The sequence below is a fragment of the Leptonotus elevatus genome, chromosome 14 (assembly GCF_054856555.1).
Source record: "Leptonotus elevatus isolate MCC_2025b chromosome 14, RoL_Lele_1.0, whole genome shotgun sequence".
Classification (NCBI taxonomy): domain Eukaryota; kingdom Metazoa; phylum Chordata; class Actinopteri; order Syngnathiformes; family Syngnathidae; genus Leptonotus; species Leptonotus elevatus.
In genome coordinates this window covers 6,772,897-6,798,183 of record NC_141252.1, presented here as the reverse complement: position 1 = coordinate 6,798,183, position 25,287 = coordinate 6,772,897, and the positions used below count along the sequence as shown (strand labels likewise).

Here is a 25,287-nt window from a genome sequence, read left to right as displayed (position 1 = left end):
TCTGAATCCTGCCAACCCTTTTTTTTTCTCTCTTCACCTAATCCTAAACGTAATCCTTTTCTGTACGTTTCTGTTTGGTGAATGTGCATAGGAAACCCTATCTTAAACTAATACACACTGTGTTTTGACAATTACCTAAGCTTCTAAATAAAATCTGACTTTTACCAAATAACCTTGAGACAGTCGGGCGCTGTATGTCCCGCTTACCCCTCCACCCTCCGTCTCCTCCGGCTAAGTAATAACATCAAGAAAAATTGACTTCTACAAAATAAAAAAAAATAAAAAAGCAACAACGTAGCCTTTTTTGATCCGCTCATATGAATCACCTGTCGTCCTTGAGTGCAATTTGTGGCCCGGCGCCACCTCTGACCTGGAAGGGGGGCGGCATTGTGCATTTCTATAGGTCACGAGGGATGCTCGTAAGCATGTTTGCACATACGCACACGCTTCAGTCAAGACGCAAAGATTGGCAAAATCAGCAGAGTGTAAAATGAAAATTATACACCGGCACCGAGGTCAGCCAGTCGGTTCGTTTTATTTGCGAGTGCTTTGGCAGGCAAAAACAAGGTGAACAATCTCTGTCAGATGTTTTTGTTCGCTTTTTGGGGAGAAATAACAGCCACGCTTTGAGATCATGAACATTTCCATTCAGTGCCAGTCATTGCTCGGCTTTATTTATGATCAAACAGAAAGCAATCGGCCTGGCAATACGTTCCGCATCAGTAAAAGGCCGTCTTGTTGTTGAACGTCATCTATCTCGCTGCATTCTGTTCTTGTCCAAATCACCTTTCTTTTCCTTACCTCCACATTGACGGGGCTTATTTGTTTTGTAGAAGTTGCCTATAACATTGGGCTGTTTCTTTTCCGCCACATAAATTAGGAAACAAACAACTGCTGTCTACCAGAAAGTTTTCGGTACTTGTATATCCGTGGACTTTCTCAGACATTATATAACCATTCATATCAACGGGTGTTTTCCAATTGCCTGTATTAATGGTTTTAAAGGAGGTCTGAGGAAGTAAAAAATGTTCTTTAAATTATTATGTTCAATACTTCCCCACCAGTCTTAATGTTTGTTTAATGTTGTGTTGTGGAATATGAATTAAGAAGTAAAATGTACCCATTTTTGTCCATCTCAGGTAGCGGCCATTTTGCCACTTGTCGTCGACTGGAAATGACATCACAGTTCCTAAAGGTTAAGGAACATGACCAAATCCAGAAAACAGGTAAGATGTGACATGTTCATGTTTTTTTTTTTTTGTTTTTTACATTCCAACACTTTTCAAGTATTAGTGTGCGGTTCTATTGGTCAGACACATGCTGGCAAAACATAGTCAAAACAAGTGGACTGAGGGTGTTTCCCCTAGAGTATTCGCAGATTAAAAATAAAAAATAAAAAATTAATTCTTTCCTATGTTAAAAAAAATAAAAAATTAAATAAATATATATATTTAAAAAAAAAAAAACTTTTACAATTTTTGAGGTTGGCATATATTTATCTGTGTGTGTGTGTGTAGTTTTTATATATATAAATATTATATATTTTTGGGGTAAAAAAAATGCATATTTTCACCTTTCATGGGCTGGCCCAGTTCGGTCCCTATTTCCCCCCAAAACTGAGGATTCTTCGTATAAAGTTCACAATGTGTTCTTATTACAAGACTAAAATCAGCTTCTACTAGGCTTTGATTCCCTAACCACTGTGCTGCATTAAGTTCACTTCTGAAAATTAATACTTATTTACAGTCTAGTATAGTAATTCAATGATTTTTCACTAAATGGCGGAAGGTACAACTAATCCAAATGTTGCCATTTATACAACAGAATAATACGTTTGTGTTCAATGAAACTTTGATATTTCACACCGAGAAAGTAGATTTTTCTATCTGCTATCAATATATTATTTTGTGGGGGGAAAAAAAACACCGTTTTTAGTTATTAGCACTTTTGCCTGAAGTGATATTTAAAATTCATCAGCTTCATTTAATGCCAGACTGGCGGCGTCTTCACCCCAGGGAAATCATGTGACACAGCAAAAGTCATTTACTTCTTTCTGCGCTTGGCTCACTTCCCACGTCCGCCGCGCGCTCCGTCCCATCCTAATTTCGGCCCGCTGGCTCTTCCGAAATCTGCTGGTATGATCGACCCCGCTTAGGTGTGGGTGAGCGTGTCTGTCTGCGAGATTCGTTCATCTCGCTCTGGGCTCATCTCGTCTCACCTTATAAATGGGACTGACTTTCAGGTGTCCTCTATGGCACAAACACGCAAATATATTCGCTGGTAATGTATTCAAATTGAAGTGTGCCTAAACAAACTGTTGTAATTGTTGTGGTTGTATACACACACGCACACACTGGCAGTGTGTGCCAATGTGACAATATGTTTGGCTTTGAGCAGAAAATTGAGGGCAAACTGTTCTCTCCTTTGTTACGTGTGCCATATGCTAGTCACAAAAAGTCAGGGACATCGAGGCGTTCAGGTGAAATTTCAGGATGGACTAAAATGCTTCGGAATCGTTCCAGGTCAATTTCATTTGACCTCATCTAAAAACATTTTATTCACATCCAACTAGGGGTGTGCCCAAAAATCGATTCTCATAAGAATCGCGATTCTCATTTAGTATGATTCAGAATCGATTTTAAATGTCCGAAAAATCGATTTTATTTAAATTATTTTATACTGTCTTTGTCTGTGTGTGCCTTTATTTGGAGCGCTGTTCATGTTGTACCCGGTTTGGCCACTGAGGGGCAGTGTGCGTCCACGCGGTCTAATACACTGTTAAGTTGTAGCCACATTAGAGAAAAGAAGGAAAAAGTCATGATCAAGTTATTCCAGTAAAAGTTTTTTTTTTCCCAGTGTGGGGCCGTTCTTTTGAGTGACAAAAGTGCCGCGAGTAGTGCGCTAATTAGCATTAGCGAGTCAGACTAGAGTAGATCATTACAATTCCTTGCACATCTATAGATTGAAGCAAAAAACATTGTCAATCAAATCATTTTGAATCAAAAATCGATCCTAATCGAAAATCGATTCTGAATCGAATCGCAGGCCCAAACATCGGAATCGAATCGAATTGTGAGACGTTCAAAGGTTCCCACCCCTACATCCAACTATTCAATGTTCCTTACAAAACTTGCTGCCCTTTGACAAGGAGCTAAATTGCAAAATTCACATATTTCCAAATGCATCCAATGTCCTTTCTATGACTCGTCTCTCTGTATCTGTATTTAATACAAGTTATTATTACCTGTTTGTTTTTCCGCCCAAGGAGAAAAGGGAAGGTTAATTGGATGACGCACGCAAACGGCTAACTGGGGATCAGGGTTCCGGAACAAACATTTCCAGTTCCACTGCTCTTTGCCAATGCCGCCATCCATCCATGTGTTCAGCGACCAATTCTGCGCAATTCAGCATTGGCTAATTTGACACATTAGCAAGAAGTGCTGAATGCAAACTAGCCACCAAAGTCGATTGCCTTCTGTGAGTGTTGTTTTCTCAGCAGAAGAAGGACTCATGCAGTAAGAAAAAAAAAACTGTGGTTATGTTTTCATTGCCAGACGCTGCAGTAATAATTTGCAGAGGATAGGGGTTGAATAAGTCATTTCATCATCACATCTTTTACATACCGCCGGCGGATCTGACAATTTAGTGTCTGAAAGTAGACTTTAGACCAGGTAGACGCAGGTCTAAATTGTGGCGCAGGTGGTGTAACACGATTTTGTTGGATTTGAGGTGCAGGCAGATTTACACGGTGAGCAATGGAGCAGATTGAGCATCCTTGTGATCCTGAGTGGTCAAGAACAAATGCCTATGCAGGCACAGGAACAATACCCGAGAAGAGGCACGCAACCTGCATGTTTATATGTTTGGTTGTTTTGTTTTGTTTTGTTTTGAGATGAATTTCCTGCTGGAAATAATGCGCGGAAATTGTATGCACTCTTATTGGTTGCCTATGAGAAGAAGCACACACGATGCATTTGAAGGCATCCAGCTGAGCATGAATTATGATTCAGCTGCCCGCTTGGATGTGCAGCGTTTGAAGGGAGGCCCTCCAGGATGTGTAGAAAAAAGAGAATCAAGCTCAAAGCCGTAATATTACCAGGGGAAAAAGTGGAATGATGTCATACGTTAAACGAGTCAAGGTCAAAATGCAGCTTCAGACTTGAATTGGATAATTATCATAATCAATTATTTACTGATGATCATTACTAATAGTACTACTTTCCTCCTGAAAGCATGTATTTTTGTTATGACTTTAGGATTTTATTAGCGCGGAATTAAAAGTTTTAAAGATTTTAGTCATACATTTATTTTAGTTTATTTGTAGGCTTACCCGTAACTGCATGTTTTTTGTTTTTATAAAATTACATCTTTCTTGTTACTATGACTATAATTTATTGAAGTAAAATAACATTCTGGCTTCAAAGTTGATTCTTGAAAAATAAGGACTTTTGGTTGCAGGACTTGATAAGGTAAAAAAAAAAAAATCTATAAAATTACAACTTTATATTCATAAAATGTGTATTTTTCTTATCTTTTCTTCCTCATCAAATATTACAAGTTTTCTCAAGTACTTGTGTAAAATATTTCTTGCAAAATGCTTTTTTTGTTTTGCTTATAATGGTAACATCATATTTTTCACATCATATTAAAACTTTATTCATAAACTTCTTCGTCTTTTTTCTCATACTAAAACTTGTTTTATATTTATTTTCATCTATAAATGATCTAATTCACATTCAAAGTTGTTTTCTTTCTTGTAACATCAAGATTGACTTTTGTCGTCAAAACATTAACTCTCTCTCAAATGAAAACATTATTTTTGTAAAATGGCTTTGTTTCTCATAATAGTATAAAGATTTTAAAATAAAATATTAAATGATGTTTGGTATTGTTTTTGGTTAAATTGAAATATTTGCTCTCACAATATTACTTATTAAATTATTTTATAATAAATATTATAATAAATATTATAATAAATAAAAAATAATAATATTATATACAAATTATAGCTATAATTCTATACATTATTGAAATCATAATTGAGCTTTTTTTGTCATAATTTTTTTCTCACAATATTTCACAATAGTTTTTGTTCTCATGAACTACAACAACTATGATTTGCCCCTCAGTTTACATTTCCTGGCAGTATTTTTTCTTCTTCTTCTTTTGGCCCAAACACTGTTTTGTAATAGAGTAGGCCATATGTGTGCACATGTTTCTTTTAGCGCAAGCTTGTGCTATGTGGCTGATTGAAAGAATTAACGATGTATGAATTGGTATGTGTGGGTGACTTTTGTGTCTTATCTCAGGCGGTTTTGGCACAAACAAAAAAAATCATCCACTTGGATTATCAGCCTTTTTCTTTTTGATGGATTAAACCAATATTTCGGAGTTCAGACAAATGATATTATTCATTGCGCCTGACATCAAACTGTCACACAGGGGGGGGGGGGCTTACAACAAAAGCCCCGACACGCAAGGTCAACCATCTTTTAGCGTGACGGATTTCCAAAGACTTGAACCATACACGCAAACGGTATATTGATATATAAAAATGCATCTAAATGCATCAAAGCGCACAACTACTCGTAGCAGCACGTGGCCTGATGTGCGCCCAGATGACAGAGCACATCAGTCACACAGCAGCAGGCAGCTGAGATGTTGAGTCCAGGCAGGCCGAGGAGGTGGCATGACATTATTCCAACTCATTAGCATCAACCTGGAAAATCCCAACATGACAAGATCTCGTATTATTCATCTATTTTTATCGATTGGAGGTGGGGGGGGGGGATGAATGCCCCGTGGCCACAACTAAGCCCCCCCCCCCCCCCCCGAAAACGGCTACAGCAGATGAAGAAGAATAAAAGTCATTGAGTGCATAACAATATGGGTGTCACGCCTGAACATTAAGGTAATTAAAAAGGACATTTCAATGCATGTTAATGATATAGACGGAATAGGAGATTAGTTATTAAAAATTGAGGTAGTAAAATCCCCACTGTGGAGACAGAATTGCACACTCAGCACAGAAAATAATAATAATAAAAAATAATAAAAAAGAAGAATCTGAAATGCTGTTGTGTGCCGATTGTTCTTCCATCTCTGTAAAGCGCAACATGGAAATTCATATTTAGCATTTTTTTACTATGGCGACCAATCCACAGTGTGCACAGGCCAAAATGAGCTGGGATAGTTAATCAACTAATCAATATAAAGTTTTTTTTTTTTATTCAGCTCACCTTTCTTTAACCACCTGTCAGTTTTGCCCACTTTCTTTCATATCCTCATACCTCGTCTCAGCCTGAATGACGAAAAATTAATAAAAATACGAGCGAAATAGAGACGCGTGACCTTCAGTAATCATTTCATCGCTTCTATTTTTTGATGACACTTAACAGATTCTCTCTCTTTTTTTTGTTTTTGTTTTACAGCCTTCCCTCGCACTCACACAAGGAAGATTCTCACCTTGGTATATAAGGTAAAGGTCAGCCTTTGAACTGATCATCAGTACAAGGTTGTGTTCATGAAAAATGAATGCATAAAAATATGTGTAGTGCTTCATGAAATGTATGAGACCAGCTGTCCTTGTTTGTCTCAGAGACCATCAAAATAATTGAGGAGGGGACACATCAAGTTGCAAAATCACTGTTTTTGTGTTCAAACTAGCGCTGTCACTATCAAATATTTTAGAATATTGATTATTTAAACGATTACTCCATGATTAAAAAAGTTGTCGATTAATTTGTTAATCTATTACTTGTCGATCAATCGATTAATTTTGACAACTTTAGTTCAAAACCTAATATAAAAACATTACTTTGGCACTATGTCGAAGTGAGGGGAGGAGCTTCATTTAGTCAGGTCGCAGACCTTCCATTCTGTAGAGTAAATTTGACTATTTAGAGTGGGACCAAATAGACTCAGTTTTAGAGTAATATTTACACTTGGAAGGGAGTAAGAATAAAAAATCTACTCCTCGAGCCGCGCAGCTCTTGCTGTGTGTTATTATATCGCTCGTGTCAGCTGGAATCTTCGTAACTCCAACAAACAAAACAACTTTTTGGGTCTCCACTTGGAGGCAAGCAAACAGTAGGAGGGGCATAGCTCAGGCGGTATGTTGGCAGTCTCCCAAACTAAAGGTCGTGAGGTTGTTCCTCAACCCTTGAGTGACTTGTATTTATTAATTATTTTCCCCAATTCTTTATTTTACTCTCTTCCAAATGTAAATATTACTCTAAAATTTAGTCTATTTGGTCCCACTCTAAATAGAGTCAAATTTACTGTGTACAGTATAGGAAATAAAAATAAAAATAATAATAAATATAATAATAATAATAAATAAATAATGCTACTAATAATTAATAAATAATGATAATAATAATAACAGTTATTAGTATTATTACGATTATTATTATTATTTCTTATACTGTACACAGTAAATTTTGTAGAGTAAATTTGACTATTTAGAGAGGGACCAAATAGACTAAATTTAGAGTAATATTTACATTTGGAAGGGAGTCAAATAAAGAATTGGGGGGGAATTATTAATACTAATAATTAATAAATAATGATAATACTAATAACAATTATTATTATTATTATAACCCTTTTTGGGTGTAGATTTTCATGATTTGTAGCATGGGAATGCTGTGTGTTTGAACCAAGTGGTTTAGACGATGCAGTTATTTGAGTCGCAGACCCCCCTGGGATCCTGCAACAAGATAGTAATGTTAAACTACTGGCGGGAAGAGAGACTGCTGCAGCCCCACGGTCTGGCATAAAAACACTCTTGATGTAATCGGGCCATCGAATAGAAATGTTCCGATCTCATCTCCATCTTTTCTACCTAAAAATGCTAAATTTTGCCCTCCCTCGGCACAGAGGAGAGCGAGGATCGAGAGAGAGAGAGAGAGAGAGAGACAGACAGAGAGAGAGAGAGAGACGATTCAGTGTCAGAGCGTCTGCCTCGACTCTCCTCCACATCCTCTCACGCTGCCTATTGCATCCACATCTCCTCCTCCCGCTGATGCCTCTCTTCCTCACTCTTGTTTTTCTGCCCTCCTCCTCCTCCTCCTCCCCCTCCTCCTCCTCCTCCTCCTCCTCCATCCTCATGTCCATGTGAAACGTTCTACGCCACTTGCGTGCGTGCGTGCGTGCGAGCGTGCGCTTCCAAACGGGGGAAGAGATTAAAAACAAAAGCGGGGGCACATGCTCAATGAGGAGGTGAAGGAGAAGAAGAAAAGGAAGAAGAGGAGGAGAAGGAGGGTGAAAGGCGCACGCAGGCTTTTTTCATTGAGTGCCTTCGCCCTGAGCCGAGCAACAGCATGGATCTCTCCTTCATGGCCGCGCAGGTGAGTCTTCGTCTCGGAACTTTTCATTTTCAGAGTGTTTTCTTTTAGAAAGCACGATGTAACTAAATTGCTTTGCCAAAACTACTTCATCCCACTTAATGTACTTTGCCATGACGATAGCGGGAGTGAATCGGAGATCGGCAGTGACCAGTGTTGGGATTCAAAGTCTTACATTTAGGAGCTCATAATAAAAATAAAAATAAACATTCTTTTCTATGGTAGCACTGCTCAGGGTGAGGGCAGCCCATCACTGCTGATTATAGCTGTGTCGCATTTTATTGATCATCAAGCAAGCACACATATTTTGTGTACCCCCAAATGAATACCCCCTCAATCGTACGTGTTAATGGTTCGCGGTTGATTAAATAAAAATAATTTCCTTTCTTTCAATTTCATTTGAACGTTTAACTCTTACAAAAGAAATATGCTGCCTTGAAAATAAATGAGTAAAATAAATGTAGGAATCAAAATAAATAAATAAACTGTCTTTGTTATATTTAAGTCTTATAACATTTTACCACAAAAAAATAAAAGTAGCTACTTTGAGTAAGTCCCCTTTAAACAGCCTTTTAAACTCTAAATATCGGGAAAGACTTCACTAGATGACATATTCCGGTGAACTAGTGTCTCAGGGCATATTCCAAAATGTTCCCAAAAAACATGCATGTCAGATTAACTCATTAACTGCCATTGACGGTTATAGACGTCAAAGTTCCATTTTAACTGTGCTGGCAGTGAATAAGTTCATCAAAGGCTCTAAATTGTCCGTGCAACTGCTTGGCAACCATCAGCTGGGATGGATAGATCGATCAATAAGTGAAATAAGTCCTCTTTCATACCACACGTCACTCAACTTAAATAAAGAAGAAACGAAAAAGGGAAAGTGCAACTGTTGATAAACAACGTGTGAAGGAAATGTATTCCCTGGTTGACCCGCAACGCTAACGAGGACAATTAAGGAAAACGGGGCCATGTAGGGGCCTATTTGCTAACCAAAACAGCAGCACCCACCAAGCCATCAGGCTGCATAGTTCCCTGCGCACAGGGGCGAGTCAATCATGGGGTCACCCCCGTATCCATGTACGCAGTGGCAAAAGTTTTATTTTCACACCAGCACAAGCTCGTTTGAAATCTGTGACAAAAATATCCAAACGTTTTTTCATATGTTCCTTTAACAGCAAAGATTTTAAATATTTTTGTCCATCATCAACTAAATGTTCATTTGAGAAAAAACTCCTCGTTCCCGAGCTCAATAAAGTCCTTGAAGTGAATCATCTCAATGCTTTTAGGGGAATTGTTAAGAACGTGAATCCAGCATTTTGACGGCTTTCATACTCGCTCGCACCTTTTTGACAAAAAGCGTTGTTTGTGTCACTCTCCACTTCTCGTCCACTGCATTTTCCTTGACTGGAAGTGACAGACAGTGGCACGATATGTAATAGTGTCTCGCTTTTTGGTTTTTGGTTGAAAGCGTTTGCGGTTTTGCTAAAATACTCACAACGGTGCCAAAAGTTGACTTTGCTGTTGTCTTCCTCTCCTCAATCAAGTCTGCACACGCATTGTACTGTACGAAAAGGGAGCAGCAAAACAATGTTGTTCAAATTTGGCATTCTCTTGATTATTTTACCGATTAATTGGATTCAAAAACATGAAAGAAAACATAATTTATGTCCCTTTATTAAAAAACATTATTTCAAATTGAAAGGACAGAAAACATCCAAATAGAAATTACCGTATGATTCAGTTATTGGTTTGGTGCGTCAGAAAATAGACACACACAAAAAAATGCTGATCGTAGTTTCCGAAGTAAAAGATGTTTGCAAATGTTTTTTGGATTCAACACAAAGATAATCAGTCTGCTTTCATGAAGAAAGTTGAGAATTTGAAATGCCAACGAATCTGGACAATTTAAAATTAAAGGTCTCTAAACAACTGATTGATTATCACAATATGTATTGATTAATTTGATCATGGATAATTTAATAGTCAATAATTACTTTCATGAGTCATATTTTTTGGGGGGTGGGGGGAGGGGGACTTTAGCCTGCATTTGCCTTACCGTAAATCCACCCCTGCCACCACAGTATTATTAACTCATTCACTGCCATTAACGGCTATAGACGTCAAAAATTCATTTGAACTATTTCTATTAGTTTAACATTTTTTTTCCTTTTTTGTTAACAAGAGTATGAAAACCTAGAAAAAAAATTTAATTGTACATTTAGAACGATATAATATTTATGATTAATCGTGAGTTAACTATTGAAGTCATGTAATTAATTACAATTAAAAAATTGCATCGTCGGGCAATTTAAATCGTAATTAATTGCATAAGTTCATGAGTTAACTCACAATTAATCACAAATGTTATATCTGTTCTAAATGTACAATAAAATTAATTCTAGGTTTTCATACTCTTGTTAACAAAAGTGGAGAAAAAAATGTTAAACTAATAGAAATAGTTCAAATTAATTTTTGACGTCTATAACCGTCAATGGCAGTGAATGAGTTAAAGATGATTCTTTGTTGTGCAGATACAGTAATGCTGTCATTCCACAATGTGCGTCCATGTTTCTGACGTCTGATGTAGGCAACTTATTAAATTCCTCACTCAAATACTGGTAGACGCTTCTCTTTTCTACATCAGAAAAAAACCCACCACAAAATCTGCATTTTCTTAAACTTTTCTATTTTAATAAAATTCACTTTTATTCAATGAACTACTGACAACATAGCTCTCAAATATTGTCATTGACAGCATTTATCCCCCCCCCCCATTGGTGTATATATTCACAGACAAACATGTTGAACCCAGTCAAACACTGTCGCTAACTGAAACAGCAGCACCTATCAAGGCATGTAAATGGTCTCTCAGACGGAATAATGTGTTGAGTCTCACGGCATGTTGCAAATGCAATATTAATTATGAAAAAAAAAGTAATAAGACAAAAAAGTGCTGAAGCTTATTTGCCTACTCAGAGTGGTGATTTTTGGTCATTTTATTCCGACCGTTGAGTAACTAAGCATCCCTGGCCATCTTTAGGAAATACAATAGTAATTAGGAGCAAAAAGTGGCGTTCAATTTTTGTCGTTAAATATTATTATTATTATTGTTTGCTGTCGTGTAGTCTCCACTGTATGCAATATCGCGGCTCTGGTGTCGTCACGGCGTATACAAATGCTCGCAATTAATTTCTACAGTCTTTGCGATGTTGTCTCCGAACAAGCATCACCTTCTGTCTTCCGTCGAGAAATGCATCGGAGCGCGCCCCCTTCGTCCCAATATGAATATGACGCGAGCGAGCGCCTCCCATTCGCTAATTGTGTCAAACTTTTTTCCGTGAGTGAAATATCAAAAGCGGTAAATTATTCACCTCACGAAGGCACACGCACCCAAAAAAAAAAAAAAATGAAAAAAATGTGACCGAGCTGCTGGGCTTTTGAAAAGCAAGAATAAGCAAAAGCGGAGGCTGGCAGCGGTCTTGGAAGCAGAACTACCAAAGGGAATTTCTTATAATCATATTCATAACTGGCGGATGGTTGCGCATCATTGTGTTGAGAGCCGCGGGTCGCTGCCGTCTTCGTTGCATGCGCTGTGTGTTACTTTTGAGAACATTGAGAAGCAAGTTTGTATTAAATAGAAAAAGAGCAAAGTTGCATCGCTAAACTCTTGATTCATGTTTGTGAACTTGAACTTGCGTTGTTAAACGGAAGCCAGATGTTACGTGAGCTGTTTTTCACAATTTTTAATTACATGCGTCCCATCCATTCTATAGCTTGTCCTCATTAGTCGAGTCGAGATTTGCATCTGGGACGGCGAAACGGACGCGCAAATGTTCACTTATAAACTCGTGGTTTAGCACCCACACATTTGCATATTCATTCATTTATTTGTTATTTTAAATCTTTTAACAATATTTCTTGTACGTTTTGTCCCCCCCCCCCCCCAAAGATTTTTGGACAGATCATTAAAAAAAAAAGAGAAAACAAAAGCAGGTTACAAAATGTACTAAAAAGAACATACATCGACCATGTTAGAACATTAGACAGCAAACTTTGAAAACATTTAGCGTAAGGAAGTTTAAAAATAAATAAATAATAATAATGAAAAGGAAAAGAAAATATAATTAATCAAAGGTATTTCTAACCTGGATTTAAAAGTATTTACACTCTGGGCTGACTTTTGTTTCATTTGTGTGCAGCATAACAGCTAAATGCAGCTTCACCATGTTTACTTCGCACTCTGGGTTCCACTAGTTGGCCAATGTCTGTAGATCTCAGAGCCCTGCTGGGTTTGTATTCAAATCGGCATTTGAAAATATTCAGGACCCAAAGCATTCAAAGATTTATAACAATAGCAGAATTTTGAAAGCTTTTCTTCAGCTGACTGGGAGCCATTTTTTCTTAAAATTGCATGAAATGAATGGCAATTTTCTATTCTACTCATTTCTAGTTCTTGAGAGTAAAATGGCCACAATACTGGTATCAGTACTCACCCATCCTAAAAGGGATACTCATTTTTCCACTTGCTGTCGACTGAAGATGACATCACGGGTGCTCAGACTACGACCAATCATGGCCCAGTTTGCTGACCAAACCCAGAAAACAGGTGAGCCGAGATTGGTCGTTACCTATTTCCTCAGCACGCGCGATGTCATCTTTAGTCAACAGCAAGTGGCAAAATGTGTTTTTAGGTGTTAATTGTACATGAAAAATAATGAAGTTATCAAATTAATCCTGGACAAAATCGTAACTCTTTACTGCTGAAAATGTCTCAATGAGTCAAGTAACCCTTTCATAAAAACTACAGACAATTTAAAACGATTTTGAACAAAACATAATGTGGTATTTAATGGAATTAAGTGGCATTTTTTGGGTTAGTTAAAAAAAAATCTTAGTTTTGCCCAATTTCACAATCGAAAAATATTAAAACGAAACAGTTTCTGGTGGGGCACTGCCCCCAACGCAGGGTTTACATTTTACAGATTAGAGTTTCATTTCATGACCGATTCACTGCTCTGTATTAAATATAAAATACATATTAGAAGGACAAAATCAGACCCCCTGCCCCCCAAAAAAAGCACATCACAGCAACTTCTATTTCCTGTTCAATGGTGATCATCACAATTCAAATTGCTTCATCGGTAAAGCATACATTAGTATTTTAGCAGCTGCAGTTTAAGTTGAAGTTACCTCCAGAGCCTCAAGGCGCCCCCAGTGAGGCTCCAGTGAACCTCCGCCATCATTTTATTTCCTAAAGATGACAGAATCCGTCTAATAACTGTCCTCCACCTTGTGAAGCTTCAGTCATTTGAGAAGCGGCGAGGATGAAGTGACCATTAGAACCGCGGACTGTGACAGCACGCCATGTTCATTAGTGCTGTAAATCCACCAGAGAGGAAGAAAGTCGTCCCTCAAGACGAGAAATTGCGAGTACAGAATCTCGCTCCCAGCTGGGAGCGCAATTAGGCCTCGTATCACCAGTTTAGTGATGCAGTCGCACAAACATGCTAAATAGCAAAAACAAGGATACTCTGAGTACTCAACGATGCCAAGTACCTCGAGTACTTTTCGTATGTAAATATTACAAAAAAATCTGGTGGGGCACTCTCGACCCCTGCCCCTAATGCGGAGTTGACCGAGAGCATGCTATGAACCCAAAATCACGAACCACGTTGAGCCAGACAGATGACTTCCTCTCCTTAGTTAGCGACCCACCAACCTTGAGTGAGCGCGTTTCAGACAAGTGCTACTTGGTTCCTGGGCAGACCGCCACCCTCGCACTCACTCGGGCCCAAAGGAGCAAACGCACCGGGTGTCAAACCCTTCAGGGCTCTCTCGGTCAAGAGCGCGTTGACCCGATGGTGTCAACCTTGTACTTTCTCCCCTCCCTCCCGTTGCTTCCCAAACGTCTTTATTGAGCTTGCGCAGGAATCGGTTATGGAAACGCTAAATGTTCAGCATTCTGGCCTCGGGTGTTTTGTCTGCGACGGGCGACAGCCCATCAGCATATCTCATTAGATCACCTTGTTCGGAGAAGCGGCGGCGGCCGAGACGTTCTCTCTGGCGCGGTTGTCCGTGTCAGCCTCGCAGACAGATGAGTGAAAGGCCAGACAATAGCCGCACGATAACCTCTTCTAAATCCTTCAGCACATTCGGACAGATGACAAATATCTACTCGGATAATGAAACGTGTGCAAAATGCAGGTTGGGTGTTTTCATCAAACGCACTAACGAGCACAATGGCAGCCGCCATACGATCCAGACGGAGACCGTCTTTGTTCTCGGGTGGCACAACAATTCAATTACGGGATCATGTTGTCTCACTGTCTATTCTTCATTATAAAAAAAAGAGCACAGTCTCGGTCTCTATAGTTGAGGCTTATTTCCAGGATGTAATAAGCTTTTTAACTGGAGGGGACAGACTTCCTCTTTTCCCAGCAATTGCTTTTCAGTGACGCTGCGTGTCTTGGATAAATAGATAACTGGAGTGGCACTCCATCGCAACCAGGCGTGGGGAGTAACGGGATACATGTACCGTCGTTACGTAATCAGATTACTTTTTTTTTTTTAACTGTATTCCATTAGGGAGAGAGAGAGAGAGAGAGAGAGAGAAAGAGAGAGATTGCCCCAGCTTAATAATGCTAACCTACAAAGAGAAAAACATTACTTCTTTGCTTGTGGAAAGAAACAAAAAACATTGCTCTTAAAAAGATATTCATGATGAAAACCAAAAAGATACAATTCATGTTGCCCTTTTCTACCATATAATTTCATTAAAAATACATTAAGTAGTTGTTAAGTAATATTGTCAACAAATATCTTTAAACAAAAAACAACAAACATTCAACTATCCTTGAGGGAGGTAATAACAAACAGTTATGAAACCACACCATCCTCCGTTGAGGATAAAAAGTTGAATTTAAATGGTTTTCCTTGATCTGCGCTCTAAAAACAGATGGGTCCAAAATAACCAAATTTGGGTCAAAAAAGGAACCAACCTGCTACTTGAGCCAATTTGACCCAATTTTCTGTCTTGTTTTGTTCAAGATAATTGTGTTGGAAAATTGATCCAAGTGCCTTTTAACTCATTTGGGTAATTTCGTATTCACTTGGTTTTGGATTATAGCCCCCCCACACACACACACACTTTTTTGGTCTTATCTTGTTTACAAAGACAAAATAAAACATTATCTTCTTGGCAGAGGCTTTAACAAACCTCTTCAGCAAAAGTAAAAAATCTTATATTGAAATGAGATTTCCTTAAGCCTGTGCTCCCCAATTACACACTTCCATATAAATCAGTTTGAAATTGTTTTTGTATAATCCTATTAATCAAGAAATACCTGAGGGGTGGGGGCACATTGTCTCCTTGACAGAGGTAATAACAAACCTCTTTGGTGGAGGTCAAAAAGTTTAATTGAAATGGGTTTATATCCTTGGACAACAGTTTGCCCAACAGTTTTTGGTCGAGCTGTTTTTGTGTTATGCTGTTTCCAAGTAGGAGTAGGAGATATCCTTGAGAGAGGACCGGTAATAAGAAAGGTTCTTCCCTTGGTGGAGGGAAAACACTTAATTTGGGATTTTTCCTGGGTGCATGTCCTCCTCGACAGTTTTGTAGAAATCGGCACATATCGTCCTTGGGGGAGGTAATTGCAGTATAACATCAAAACATGACACAGGCATATATTACGACCATTAAAGCAATGCTAACGTTTACTTTGGTTGCGTAGCTGCCTGCTTGCTACTAGGAAAAAGATACATAGCGAAGCTGGCCTCCATGCTAACCCCTTAGTGGGGGATTTATTATTATTATTATTATTGATGGGTTGAAGGGTAGGTCAGCCTCTTCGCGGCTCACTTTCACACCATTGAGCCATCGTGTTTCCAGATCACATTTGAGGATTCCAGAGTAATCCAAACCTACCACTGCCATCATTTAAAATGGAATAAAAGAAGTGGTTTTAACAATGCTGGACAAACGGATTCATCCAAGTGTGTCTGGCCATTGTTGTTGCGGTTACTGGGGTCAGGCACACCTGGATGAATCCGTTTGTCCAATCGTGAAAGACAGGAAATGAAGGAGTGGTACTGAGTTCAGGAAGTCGTGGATTTGTGCAAAGAGCCCATTAAATAGAATAAAAACATATGTGAGGTTAGTGCCTGAATCTTCTCGCAAAAACACTTTAAACAGTATAAAAATCAATGACCGTTGAAGTACAAACATTTTAATTTGTCTCCTTCTCTACTGTGGAATTGGTTCAATATAGTATCATGATTATCCTGTCAATCAAAGTTTAAAAAAACAAACAAACATTAAAAACAAATATGGTGAATGATAAACTTACAAACTGTTTTCTTCCTAGTGAGCTAGCTAGAACCGTGGTCAACTTTTCACTCTGGTATTTCTGGTAAATCCAAACTAGATGCCGCAATTATCTATTTATTTATTTTTTAATCAATACATGACTTTTGAGTCATAAATAATAGTCATTCTTATGTGCAACAAATTGTTTGCTTTGCTACTGAGCTAGCTACTACAGTTATACAGTTAGCAATAGCATTTTTAAAGATTGTGAACTGCATATGATTTTTATTAATTTTTTGCCTTTGTGAAATAGTCTGCTGCCTAAATTAAAGGTTGAAAACTAGCTCATTAATTCAATACATATGATCTAGATGTCATTAATTCTTAAATAATGCAAATGTTATTTTGAATGACAATCCAACAAATTGTTCACTTTGTTAATGAGCTAGCTACAACAGTTACACAGTTATCAATAGCATTTTTACAGATTGTGAAATGCATATGATTATTTTAGCCTTTGTGAAATAGTACAACCAAAAACTCAAAAGTTGTTAACTTGACTAGCAAGCAAACGAGCTACAAACTTTAGCTGTAGCATTTCTGCTGGCTAAATTACCGGTCACAAACTCGATGATCTAATTCTTTAGTAAATCACTTCCGAAGGTAACTTTAGCATTTTTGATGGCTAATTTACAGGTTGCCAACAAATTATGATTATTTTATTATGAATAGATTACATTCATAAATTACTAAATAATAAAGCCAAGAAAATTCATAAAGTATTTGCTTCTCGCTGCAGCATTTCTGCTGACTAATTTACAATTACCATTTCTAGCTTTCATGCATTAAATCAATACGTAATTTTGGAGTCATAAATTGGTAAATAAAGCCATTATCGTGAACAGTCCAGCTACAATGAAAGAGAGTCTTGATAAACTGCAAAGTATGTGGTCATAACATCTTTCCCTAATAGACCGACTCCATGATGCTTCCTGTATACAGAAACTGCGCCTTTGGTATTAAGAAAGTATGAATTATGCATTCCTGCATAAATTATCTATTCCAACTCAGCATGGGATTATTTCGAAGCATCATCTTGTATTGGTATGTCCCGGAATAAACTAGATCTATGATTCGGGGTGAAATAATGACAAATATCATCATAATGTAGCTCCGCACTGATGCGCGCGCCATTAAAGCGCATCATCAAATGCAAATATGAAATGGGAGCGCGAGTGGAAAAAGAAGCACAATGAGAGTTTCATAAGTGGGTGGAACGCAGCGGCTGATTAAAACCAGATTTGAGATTTGCAGATGAAATATGATTGCGGGTAACCATCAGTCTGGCTGCTTGAATTATTGTCATCATTTGAGACGCAGTAGTATGTAAAACACAGAAATGCGAAACTTTTAAAAGTGCAAATTTCGTCTGAATTGTGGCGTGAAACTGAATGAATGAGGCGGCCTTGTTGGCTCTCAGGAAAGGCTTTTGACTGAATTTCCCCGATTCAATCGATTAATTGGTAGTGGGATTATTCGGAACTCCTGTTCCATTGCTAGTGTCGTCAATTTCTCATTTAAAAGCTGTTCTTAGCTGTGAATCCTCAAGTGGAGGCCTTCACTTGAATAGATGCATTGTCTCAAATAATTGCTGGGCATATCGTCCCATGACAAACTACGGTGAATATGTTTATATATATAGTTTTTTTTGGTTTCATTTATTGTACTAAAATATATGACAGGCAAGCATCTTTTCAGCTGAATGTGCCAAATGGTAATGTCAACTTTTCTGACCACTTCCGACTGGCACAGCGAAGTGGATCCATACTTTTCAGTCATTATTTTACATTAGGCCTCATACACTACATCTCCATTATTTCAGCCTGACAGCTCATTTGTGTGGACCGCATGCAATCATTTCAGCTACAAATGGTCTCGATTTCCCTCCTTCTCAGAAAATATTATAATATTATATCCTATGTGTTGCTTTGGCATCGGGAGATTTATCGAAGTTATTTTCCATCATGCTCGTCAAGCTGCCCGGGCTCGTGGCTAATGGTTTATATAAAGCACACATGACGGGGGGGACCGTCTCATTTCGGATGCATGCAACTTTAATGGAGAGGCGATGAATCGGGCACTTGCAGTATAGTGAGTTGTATTACATACAGACATGATTCCGGATGCACACCGCCGGCATGCTTGAGTGCTGGTGAAGTACACTAACTTTGATTTTCCTGAAAATGTTTAATTTTTTATGGCGGCGATCCCCCAACATTGCCGCCTCCCCCCCCAGTGCTTTCCTGGCTAAGGCTGTTTTGCTGAGCTAAAAGTCTCAATTGTGCATTCTCGGGTTCTGGCTTGAAATATACTCAACACAAATATAAACGCGACTCAAAGATCTAAAACTTCTTCCACATACACAATAGCATCATTTCTCTCAAAAATTGTTCACAAACCAGTCTAAATGTGTGATAGTGAGCACTTCTCCTTTGCCGAGGTAATCCATCCCACCTCACTGGCTGATTTAGACACCATGATTAGTGCACAGGTGTGCCTTAGACTGCCCGCAATGTGAGGCTTTGTAAAGCGCTTTGGCCACTATAGCTAAAAAAAAGCGGCAAAAAAAAAAATAGATAAACATTCAATCATGGCTGATTACTGATAAACCCAAATGATGGTGGTAGGCTTTTGCTTTGTCTTTATTGACAATCCACGCAAGGTAATGGATTCTTCATGCCTCATGCTTGCACTTCACTCACTGCAACATTCATAATCACTCAAGATTGAGGGCATGCCTCTGAAGTGTTGCGCTACGTGAAACGCTGTATCTAGGCCAACATGCTGCACATGTGACAAACTCCAAACACATACAACTCCGCCCCCACTCTCGCGGCTCATCTTCCCGCAGGGAAATATGTGCGGCAATCATTCACAAACGCCGAAGACCACCTGCCGCAATACACACCTCGCTATAGCAGCTACGCCCACGCGCCAATTTCATTTTACAGCTGTTGTGTTGTCAGGCTGTCGGCTAATTGTTATTATGGAAGCATAAACTGTCATATAATATGGTAAAAGACATTTTGCTGCCCATTCAAATATTTTCGGTGACGGGTGGTGGGGGGGGGGGGGGGGGGTGGCTGTGGATGCCCTTCCCTTTGCACGCCCCTGGCATCCATTTTAATGTTTTCAAGGAGCTATGTGAATTCCAGGTCTGACGTTTTATTTCAAAATCTGTTCCAGTATCCACGACAATCACAGCTCGTCACCTTTACCTACATCCTGTTTTAACCAGGCTGGCCTGAAATGGGATTGTGTAAATATAGCATTAGCATTCTGGTGACAGCTGTTCACATTTGTCTAATATAGAAAGGGGAAGTCAACCCCCCCCCCCAAAAAAAAAATTCTTGACAATAATATGTTCTATGCAGCCCCACTAGTCTAAATATGTTATTCTGGTTTATATTGCGTTAGTGGAATATGAGTTAAGCAGCAAAATCCAGCCGTTTTTTTCCCCATCTCATGGGGCGGCCATTTTGCCACTTGCCGTCGACTGAAGATGACATCAATGTTGCTCAGTTGTCCGGTAACAACCAATCACAGCTTCAGAAAACAGCTGAGCTGTGATTGGTCGTTTTGCCTGTTGAGAATCTGTGATGTCATCTTAAGTCGACAGCAAGTGGCAAAATGGCCTAAGATGGATAAAAACAGCTGGATTTTGCTGCATAACTCATCTTCCACAAATGTAATATGAATCCGAATGTCATGTTTAGAATTATTATTGTCAAGAAATATTTAAGCTTCACTTGACGTGCTACTACTATTATTCCAAAAATGCCTCCCCCTCATATTCAGTTTTTTTTTTTTTTTTTTTTTTTTTTTTTACATATAACTGTATCAAAATATTAAATAATATATACAGTATATAAATCATAAATGCAATTCTGCTGGTGACCGGTATTAATGTAACAAGTTTGGCGGTGCAGCATGATGACAGCAGTCTCGCACTCTCCAACCTTATTCAAGTCTGATGGAATCAAAGAGTTAACAGAACCTTGGCGGCATCATCCATAAGCACACATTCACATTAGTGCAAGTAGGACAATTAAGTTGAGCAATACCTCATTTTTCATTTTATAATGAGACCGATCACAGAGAGACACATTTGTAATATTTATAGTGTCAGCTAATGCAGTGCATGGCTCATATATGTGTATAAGATTAACAAGCGTTAGAAGTTTGTTCAAGAAGTTTTGCTGCGAAGAAAAGGTGACCATGCTGTGTAATGTATTCAAATAGAATTCCACCGGAAGGCCGCTTGCTTGCGTTGGGTCTTTTGTCAATGTGTCCAGAGCTTCGTGTTTAATGGCCTTCTCAAATAATAGGAAGAATTGCAGGGCACGTTAAATATGCAACGTGTGTACATATTGACTCACAGAGTCAATATGTGTTCACTTGAGCGCATTTTCTTGGAGTCGACATAGACTCGCATTGACTTCTAAGATTATCAGACATAGATGAGAACATGTTATTGGTTCTTACTGAATTCATTTTTATAACTGATAATGAAGAATGTTAAAATCATACATAGAATTTTGCCCGTATAGTTATATAAATAAAGTGCTTGGGTAAATATCGCTCTCAGGTGCCTTTGTTGTCCTCATCTCAATCATTCAGTCATCATGAAAAGTAAAAGAGTTAGGTAAACAAACAAATTTAACTTATCATCTCACAATATAGATCAATAATAATGCGCAAAGACATACATTATCAAATGAAACTACAACCGTTGCTTTCTGTAGGCATAAAAAGCAGGATTACAGAGGATTGTCTTTAGCAAAAATGACGCTGGACTTGAAATACTTCCTGTTTTCACTTGTTTACAAAGTTTCGAATTAAAAAGTGTGACCCCATCTAGTGGCTGATGGTGGAATTAAGCCCCAAATAAACAAGAGGCAGAAGAAAACAATCCTTAATGCACCCAAAAATAATAATAATAATCTTTGAAATGGCAGGACCACAAAACCGGAACCCATGATTGAGGGAGGTTTGCTGTATACCAGTATTTTGTAAAATTATTTTGTTGCTTATAACAAGTTATCTGATCAAATAGGTATTTTTGATCATGTACATTCCATTTTAATAATCATACTGAACATTTTGCGTGCCCCTAAAAAGCTGTTATAGTGAAATATTAACAGATATAAAATCCTTTCAGAAATTTGAAATATATTTGTTAAACTTTACAACTAACATGAGTCAAAAATGTCCACCCTGTCAGCAAAATCACTTTTTTTTTTTCATGTACATATGCTTGCAGTTAAATAAAGATGGCAGTAGTTAGACAAGTTTTTCTATTTCGATTTCCATTATATCCTATGGAAATGTTTCCAAAAAGAATACAAAACCTAAGTGAAAATCAATGACCAACCATCTTGCCGGATTAGATTGATTTCATCTTTTAATCTGAAAATAAATGAATTTTTGTTGTTTTTCGGACAATCTGTCACAGTTTGGAGTTGAGGCCATAGAAACTCTGTTGCTAACCAAAACAGCTGCACCGAAACACATAAGTTATACATTCACCTTTAAACTTTCATATGGAAACATTTATGAGGGGTGCCAGTTACTCACTTTTTCTCTCTCTCTCTCTCTCTTAGCCACCACATGAATAATGACTTGAGAGCCGAGTTAAATGAGAAACAAGAAGCCGAGCGGCCTAATGATGCTTCGCATGCCACGTTTGCTCTCCCGCCGAGTACGATCCATGTGGCCGACGCAATTTGACAATTCACAGTGTCGACAGAAAGTGGAGGGGCACTTTGTAAATGTCTGGCAGGCCAATTTTAACATTTATTTGCAATGATTCCAAGTTTCATGACCTTTATTTATTTATTTTCGCCATGCAAAAACATAACCTCAAGGCTTGGCGACATTTGGGTTTGCAGAGACGACGGGAGGTGCGATAGTTCTTGAGGAGGTGTGTTACCATGGCGTGTGATGAGCAGCGAGCGTTTTTGCAGCCTTCGGGCGTCGGGCGGGGAAAAGATCGCAGAGCAATAATGACAAGGTCGCAGCGGCCGGCTGGAGCTGCGAGTGGCGTCCGTCGCCGAGCGTAACCCGGAGTGCTTGGACGCGTTGTTGGGAAGTTGTTGTCCCGCACCCTGCGAGAGACAATTGACGTGCGGTGAGCGTGAGGAGGCTAAAGTCAAAGTTCCCTGGGCATTGTGTTGCACCGTCTGGGAGGACGGCATTTTATTTTTGTGCTTTCGCTTTCTATTTTAGTTTTGGAATTTTCATTGTAGTTAGTTTTTATTTTGTTTTGAGTTTTTTTAATTTGTATTTAGTTAATTTTAATTATTTTTCTGGGCAGCTCTGTTAGTTTATGTTATAGTTTTCATTTAGTTTTAGTATTAGTTTTACTTTTTTTTTTTTAAATGTGCATTACTTGTATGCAAGATTTAATAAATACCACGGTACCATGAAAAAAGTAGCGCACTTCTTACCTAGCGTTGACACGGTGTGGCAGTTTTAGGACTCAGACGCAGAGATTGGGGTTTGAGGCCGAGGCAAATATTTATTAAACAAAAAAACTCCTGCAAAGCAAAGGCTATTAAAAGTTAACTAAAGGCGCTCACAAAAAGGGAGGATGTCTAAACTACAAACAAAACAATATAATTCCTAAACAAAACCATACTGTGGCTATACAAAAATACAAACCAAAGTTATGACGAGATACAGGACAACAAGGCTGAGGCTTGAGTGGCTCTGACGAAAACACTTAAGCACAAGACAGGGGAGACGCAGACCATTTAACACATGACGGTAATGGGAAACAGGTGGACACAATCAGGAATCAGGGTTGACACTGACACCACACGAGGAAGAGCAAGTGACCTGAAACGAAAGGAGTCAGAATTTTCTAAATAAAACGGGAAATGACAAGACAACCTCACTGCGGTGTGACAAGCGTGGCATTTCGACTGAATTAAATGAAAAAGCAGGCAAGGCGAGCCATTAGAGCCAAAAGTCAAACATGCAAAACTAGGAGCGACGTCATCTCAAGGTACTTTTCTATTGGCTGCTGCTTGATGACATCACTTCCCTGTGACACTCTTTCTGGTTAATATAAAAATAAATATACTTAAAATCACATTTAAAATCATGCTCATGTATTAAATTAATTACCAAAGACGAAAACTAAGAACATTTTAACTATAATTATAGTTGGTTTTAGTTAGTTTTGTAAATGTAATATGTAGTTTTAGATAATTTAAGTTTTTTAAAAACATTTTTGTTTTTATTTTATTTTGTTAACAAAAATGTTTTTGGAATTTATTTCGTTAGTTTTAGTTAACTAAAATAATCTTGATTCAGGCCCAACCCAATATACTTTTTTAAATTTTATTTATTTAGGCCTTATCACATTTAATCTTATTAAAACAGACTTGAAAATAAATAAATGTCAAGCCTAAAATGTTTATAATAATAATAATAATAATAATAATAAAAATATATAAAGTGTTTAGATCCAGACTTTTATGTTTGATCCAGGGTAATACAATAAATAATTTTCATGATGACCATTGAATTTTGAAGCCTTGTAACTGTGTTTGATCTTTTCAGCATAACAGTGATTTTCCCCTGAAATTGGTTGCATCATTACTTAAAATTATGTTTATGTGTCTGATGGCAACGCAGCCTTTAAAATCTTTGTCTTTTTCATGACCTGTATCCATTAGTGAGAAAAAAATTAGATGGTCATCATAGAGTTGAATGAATGAATTAAAGGATTTTTTTTTACATGTTCTTATTTAATGTTAAAAAGCTGCTGTAGTTGGTGTCGCAACATTTTCATTTCCATCGTGACCCAACCTTCATCATTTATAAATGGTGATGTTCTCAGGGTTAAAAATGAAAAAAAAAATCTGCATCTTGTCGTCGCCCTACGCTCTGCACTTTAAAGTGGATTAAAGTCGCTGTGCCATGTTATTTTAGTGGTAGGGAGGTGAAACCCCCCACCCACCACCATCGACTCACTCTGGACCAAGTCTTACATGAGTGGAGATTCAATTAAGGGCCTCCATCTCAATGCCTGGAATGTGTCTGCACTGCAGAGACGAAGAGCTTGTTGAAGTCTTTCCTTCTTTTTTTTAAACTCGTGATTGGACTTAAGGCCTAGTCATTAATTGGTTGCGTTTTAATCATCACATAAAAATATTTGACACAATAAACAATGTCAAGTACATTACAGTGCATGCCTGCCAAACCCAACTGGAATGGACATCGTAAATAAATACAGTTGGCACCTAACACAACATGCTTTGAGCGTTTTGAGACTCCACATACAGTTTATCTACTTTTATTAAACCATAATGTGATGGTCAGGAAGAATTGTTTTTAAAGAGATGAAGTGGGTGAGAATGAAAGAGTGTGTTGATATTTTGAGGGGCTGCCTTAAATCGACAAATAAACATAAAGTAACGTAAAGTCTCAAGAGCACACTGCTGCCGACTGTCAAAACAAATCATAGATAGGCTTTTCCTGTCTTTTAACTAGGAATGCTAATGCTAAAAAAATAATGCTAACATGAGCGTTAAATACAGTAGACAGGATTTCCTTCAT

General features: G+C 38.1%; 2 protein-coding genes across 4 annotated transcripts in view; both read left to right on the top strand.

Moving 5' to 3' along the window:
* Positions 1-7,187, top strand: part of LOC147162767 (uncharacterized) — a 66,867-nt gene extending 59,680 nt beyond the window's left edge. For 2 of the 3 annotated variants that reach the window (XM_086095794.1, XM_086095792.1), the window contains 2 exons: positions 1,140-1,226; positions 6,432-7,187. In XM_086095794.1, coding sequence (XP_085951920.1) covers positions 1,140-1,226; positions 6,432-6,496 — 152 coding nt within the window. In that variant the 3' untranslated portion in view covers positions 6,497-7,187. The remainder of the gene's footprint in view (positions 1-1,139; positions 1,227-6,431) is intronic. The other variant, XM_086095793.1, reaches the window with a different exon arrangement.
* A 355-nt stretch (positions 7,188-7,542) lies between these two features.
* Positions 7,543-25,287, top strand: part of LOC147162766 (uncharacterized protein C14orf132) — a 32,944-nt gene continuing 15,199 nt past the window's right edge. The window contains exon 1 of the mRNA XM_086093995.1: positions 7,543-8,351. Coding sequence (XP_085950121.1) covers positions 8,325-8,351 — 27 coding nt within the window. The 5' untranslated portion in view covers positions 7,543-8,324. The remainder of the gene's footprint in view (positions 8,352-25,287) is intronic.